The 6,000-nt window shown below is 45.1% G+C and overlaps 1 protein-coding gene across 1 annotated transcript; it reads left to right on the forward strand.

The window, feature by feature from the left end:
• Positions 1-441: 441 nt before the first annotated feature.
• On the forward strand, positions 442-5,407 carry si:dkey-56m19.5 (fibrous sheath CABYR-binding protein). The gene is made up of 2 exons (XM_050044412.1): positions 442-657; positions 3,036-5,407. Exon 2 carries the CDS (start codon positions 3,044-3,046, stop codon positions 4,820-4,822), a length of 1,779 nt encoding a protein of 592 aa, XP_049900369.1. The 5' UTR covers positions 442-657; positions 3,036-3,043; the 3' UTR covers positions 4,823-5,407.
• The last annotated feature ends 593 nt before the right edge of the window (positions 5,408-6,000 follow it).

Consider the following 6,000-nt stretch of genomic DNA (forward strand, 5'->3'; position numbering starts at 1 on the left):
ACATTGATGTTCACAGCTCAAGAATAAAACACATTTTACAATCATTTAGATGCAAGTCAGCATGTGTTTAGTAGGGATGAGCATGTATCTAACAACACAAGAAGAAAAACACACAAAGGTAATTTACTATGGAGATTTGTGTGTGTGTGTGTGTGTGTGTGTGTGTGTGTGTGCTGCACAAGTGGTTTCACTGAGATAATGCCTCCTATGCATAATTTATGTTATAGTAGTACTCCTGTGGGGAGGGGGCTTACATGGATGCCTATAGCACTATTCCTTCAGCAGAGTAAAAAAATGGACATTTTACAAAGTGAAAATAGTGCCAGTCAGCTCATAATCACCCTCAGTCGGCAGATGTATTTACACAACAGAGAAAAATGCACCGTGCGCTGGAGTGGGTGTGTTCGGGAGAGGAGGGGTTTCGGATTGGGAGGGTATAGATTGCAGCCGGGGCAGTAGTGGGGTAGGCTGGATTGTGATAGCGACAGATGTCTAGAAAACTGTAAGGGGGCACTCCTCAGTTACAACACAGTCCCAGACTGCACCTCGGAGAGCAGGGGCGGAATCTGCAGCTGTCACTCCAAAGGTTTACCTCCATTATCACATCCAGCCGGAGCCTGGAAAAGAAGTAGAAGTGATCACTCTCTCGACACACAGGTCGGTCCCATTAATATTAACATTTGTTTTATGTGTATTTTTAAATTGCAGCATGAGTAGAATATGTGTTGTGTGGGCAAAAGGGAAGAAAGAGAAAGAAAGAAGTGAGTAAAAAGGAAAGATGCCTCTGAGCTGCAGCTCATTGTTCTCCTTCTTCTTTCTTTGCCTTTCTCCTATCATGCAAATTTGTACATTTCAAGGCTGCCACAATAAAGGCAGTTTTTTTCCCTTTTCCAGTCCCCAGCGGTCGAATTTGATTTAGTGCGTCTTCTCAGGCAGCAGCGCTTTTTTTTATAAGTAGGCCAGCCGATTAGAAAAACCATTGGGATGAAGAAAAGCGCAAAACTAAGTTGTGAAGTTGATGCGTTTAGTAGGAATTGAAGCATTACTGGGATGGTTTTCTTTTGCATGTCCGACATTTTCAAATGCTGGTGAACAAAAAGGGCAGAGCAGCTGAGAGAAGCAGCGGTGGGTGGGTGGGTTGAAATGGGGGATGGAGACCCCTCTACAGCTTATATCACTCAAGTGTTCGTGGCCAGTGTATAGTGTAATAATTCTCGTGTGTAGCAGCCTAAGCGTATATCTTACACTGGTACAGATTACTATCAGTGTCTGCTGCCAGTTTAGCCCAGCCCATTACTTTTGTCAGTGAGTATCTGGTGGTGAGGAATCTCCATCCTTTGTTACCGGCCGGCACATGCTGCCGTGCCTTCTTCATCTTTGTGTAAAGCTTTGTGTCTACTGTACATCTGATTTTCGCATTTTTATCGGAATTTGGCTTGAAAAATAAAAAGGTAAATGAAAAACCAGAATGATTTGAGCTCAAATTAGGAGGTTTTTATCCTAAACTGTACATTTTTGCTTTGTCTGATTCGGAGGCCGAGTATACCAAGAGGGTTTTGGCGAAAGATAGGCAAATAAGAAATCAATAACATGAAAAAAACAGTCACATGATTCTTAAGAGCTAGTAAAAAGCAGAATATGGCTGGCATTGATGCAGAAGAAGATTGATTTTTTTTTTTTACAGTCATTTTACTGTAAATTGGTGTAATGGATGTGCAGCCAATCCCATCTTGGTGTGTGGTGCATCCTTGATTGCTCCATTGCAGCACTAAGGACAGTTCCCACATTGTTCGTACCCACATTCTGCCATGATGGGTGAAAGCCTTAATTGTGGCATGTTGGACATAAAAACAACCCCATGTTCCCATAATATTTCCATCTTTTCCTGTAATAGCATCCCTCAAACCGAGATAGGCTGAACAGAATATCCGACTGTGGCATTTAAAATACATGTAATATAAACCTGTAGCCTTTATTATGCAGGACCATGGGCTCTCTTATATTCACACAGGTTGATTTGTTTAGGGTCATCTGACACAACATCAGTAAGATAAAGTTGAACTTCCAGTTCTCTATTCTGTCACCGAAAGGAAGTTGCATTCTGTTGCAATCACACTCTCTTCCCCTACAGCCACAACAGTATTGACATATTAGCACAAAGAACTACAGTAGTTTGCTTTAGTCACTGAATGTGTCAATGGCATTGGATTTTTTTTTAACTGAGCAGGGGATTATACAGAAAATCCACTCCTGTAATTCATTTTTTGTGTGTGAATGTAACTGCGGGCTCTAAATGATGTGTCTTGTGAGACTCACCACATTATAAAGAGTGTAGTTTGTCATGCTGAGGGAGGAATAGTTGAACGTCTACATCATAGATGTTCAACTCAGAGTTGTGGGCTCATTTGGCACTGAGCCTTACCCAACATTCCTGAAAGGGTAGAGAGTCTATGGAGTTGTCTGATCTCAGTAAGGTTCCCATGCATTTACATTTGTTTTCTGGCCAAACTTTGCTTGGCAGAGAGCAGTTTCCTAATTGAACTTCTAGTTCACTTCTAAACAATACAGTTCTCTTCATTCTCCCTTTGGACTGGATGCTGTTTTACATTTGAAAGAATGAAGTCGTACCCATGCTGCATTTTAGAGAGTATGACAAAATACATTCCTAATGTTCACATGCGAAGTCTAAACTTAAAGTACCTAAGTGAAGTAGGACCAACTCTGTGCTTGGGTGGCTAGTGGTTGAGTGGTTAGGACTGTTGCCTCATGACGCCAACATCCTGGGTTTGAACTCAGACAGCTGTGGCCTTTTAGTTTGCATGTTCTTGGCATGGTTTGGATTATGTCCTCATACAGTCCAGATGAATATGAAACTCTAAATTCCCTTTGTCTTTCTTTGTCTTGAAGATATATCATCTGTAAACAACATATTCTAGAACCATGAAAGTGTTTTAAATATTTAAACAACACAGAAGGCCAAATAAATAATGTTTTATCTCTCATATTAAAATACCCTCTTGTTCACTTGTCTCTAGGAGAAACCATGGGAGGCAAACTGAGCAAGAAGAGGAAGGGATATGATGTGAGCGACCCCAAAGAGGCAAAAGATGGGACCGCAGCGCCGGCTAAAGCGGAGGCTGGAACCCCACCCACAGAGGCCGAGGTGACAGCTGAGGCAGGCAATGTGGTAGAGGAAGCTGTGGGGTCAGCTGTGGCAGCAGTCACTGAAGCTGTTAACGCTCCAGAAGAGCCCAAATCTGCACCTCCAGAGGAACCAGCTCCAGTAGAGGAACAGGCTCCCGCAGCAGAGAAGGCAGCTCCAGTAGAGGAAGCACCTGTAGCAGCAGAGAAGGCAGCTCCGGTAGAGGAAGCACCTGCAGCAGCAGAGAAGGCAGCTCCGGTAGAGGAAGCATCTGCAGCAGCAGAGAAGGCGGCTCCGGTAGAGGAAGCACCTGCAGCAGCAGAGAATTCAGCTCCAGTAGAGGAACCACCTGCAGCAGCAGAGAAGGCAGCTCCAGTTGAGGAACCACCTGCGGCAGCAGAGAAGGCAGCTCCAGTAGAGGAACCACCTGCAGCAGCAGAGAAGGCAACTCCAGTAGCAGATGAACCAGCTGCAGCAGTAGAGGAACCAGTCGTAGTAGCGGAGGAATTAACTCCAGCAGCAGTGGAGTCAGCCCCAGTAGTAGAGGAACAAGCTCCAGTCGTAGAGGACCAAGCTCCAGTCAAGCTCCCAGAGGTTACAGCAGCAGCAGAGGAACCCTCTGCTCCAGCACCAGAAGAACCCACGCCTAGTGAAGTTGAACCTGAGCCTGCAGCTGAGCTTCCTGTAGAAGAACCTGCTGCAGCTGTAGTATCTGTGCCAGAGCCAGAGGTTGCCGCCAGCCCAGAGGAAGCACCCAAGGACTCAGAGCCAGAGCCCATCCCAGAGACTGTTACTGAGCCAGAAGCCACTGTGGAGGAGACAGTGGTCCATGCTGCTGTCCCTGAACCAGAGCCAGCTGCAGAGCCAGTGCTGGAGCAAGCCCCAGAACCAGAGCAACCCCCCAAGCCAGAGCCAGCAGCAGAGCTTGAGGCAGAGCCAGAGCAACAACCAGAGCCAGAGTCAGTGGAAGCACCAGAGCAAGAACCTGTACAAGAGCAAGCACCAGAGCCAGAGCTTGAACAATCACCAGAGCCAAAACCAGAGCAAGTACCTGAGTGTTTAATAGAGACTGATGAACCTGCAGCAGCAGCAGAAGAAGAAGAAGTTGAGCCAGAACCAATTGTGGCCACATCTGACGTTACTGAACTTGAGAATGTGGAAGCAGAAGCACCTGAGAGTGCCACAGAGGAGGTCCCCGCTAAAGATCAGCCTGTAGAAGAGGAATCTATTGCAACAGAGGCCTCCAGCACTGAGGCGGCACCTGAGCCAGAAGCAGCAGAACCCGTCCCTGAGATTGTCATCTCGGAGTCAGCCTCTGCCAACGAAGTTAATGCTGAGTCTGAAGAGGTAGCTGAAGCCTCTGTGGAAGAGGTGCCTTGCCCAGAGCCTGAGGTAGAAAGCAAGATGGAGAATGGAGATATAGAGAGCTCTTCTGTTACAGAGGATGTGGCAGAAGTAGATGCACTTCCAGCTGTGAATGGAGAGTGTGCAGATTCTGCTGCCACAGAGACAGAGGAATGTGTTAATGGTGATGAAAAGCCCGAGGAGACGCCTATCAAGGAGCAGAGTGACTTTGAACTGAAAAAGGAGGTGAGCCTGAGCGGGGATGTCCAGGAAGTTCCAGACGCAGTCTCCGACTTGGCAGACGGTCTCAGCACTGAGGTCACCCAGGCAGTCTGAAAAAGAAGCCATCTTTCTAATCAATGTGAATTCATTTTAATCCTCAGATGGTGCGAGAAAGCCATCAAGGTATCACAAACACAGCTAGGCTTTCTGGAATGCTGTAACCACCGCAATGTCTATAGTGGTGACTCAGGCAAGAAGGATGTTTTCTTTTGAGTAACCAAAAATGAAATGCAACCACTTGAGGATAGAAAGAGACAGAGACAGACAGACAGAGAGAGACAGAGAGAGGAAGTGAGACGGAAGTGCAGAGAGCAGACGTGAGTTAATTGGAGGGGGAGTTCAGGCAGACAGAAACTGCACAACATAGCAAAAATACCGGACAGCAAATATGATATCAATGAACGGAGTTAATAAATCTGTCTTTGTGTGTGGGCCCGATGAATATTACAAAGTGGTTTATTGGAACAGCATTCGTCATTAGTATATTATCTGATTTAGAATGTCATATATCCTTTCTATTACTATATGCAGAGACATGACATAAATGTTTTGGCCTTTTATAATAATGGTACCTGTGAGGACTGCTCATTTTAAATTGATTGTTCGGAATAGAGAATAAAAAGAGATTGTTATAGCCTACAGTGATCTTCTTTTCTTTTCACGCATTCCCTCAGCATCAAGTGTGTTACAATTTTCTGAAGCACTGGGTCACTAAGATTCATTGTGCTGTAAGCCACGGGTCCGATGTTCTTATTAAAGGAACAGTGTGTAAGATTTAGGCAGATTTAGCGGCATCTAGCGGTAAGGATTGCAGATTGCAACCAGCTGAAACTTCTCCAGATTAGAATTTCCTTAAGTGTTCAATGTTCAGGAGGACCTGAATTATCCGCAGAGATCTCATCCTCTCCAAAACAAATGGATCACGTGATTAAAACTGGTAAAAACACTAAATAAAGCCGGCTAGTCTCTCTGACGCTGTTTGACAAGTGGGAGCCAGGCTGCTATTGCCTACCACCTGTTAATGTGTACTCACATTTTTCCCTGTTAACTTAAGATCTAGATGTTCAGGAGGTTTTTACCAGGGGAGGGGGGGGGGCAAAATTTTCCGCAGGGACTCTTCCTCTCCAAAATAAACAGACCTGGTGTCTTATTTATAAAACATAATAATCCAATAGGATCCATACTAGAAATTGACTTACAAACAAACGCCAAAACATATTTGACAATTTCTT

Source organism: Epinephelus moara, chromosome 1, assembly GCF_006386435.1.
Source record: "Epinephelus moara isolate mb chromosome 1, YSFRI_EMoa_1.0, whole genome shotgun sequence".
Taxonomy (NCBI): domain Eukaryota; kingdom Metazoa; phylum Chordata; class Actinopteri; order Perciformes; family Serranidae; genus Epinephelus; species Epinephelus moara.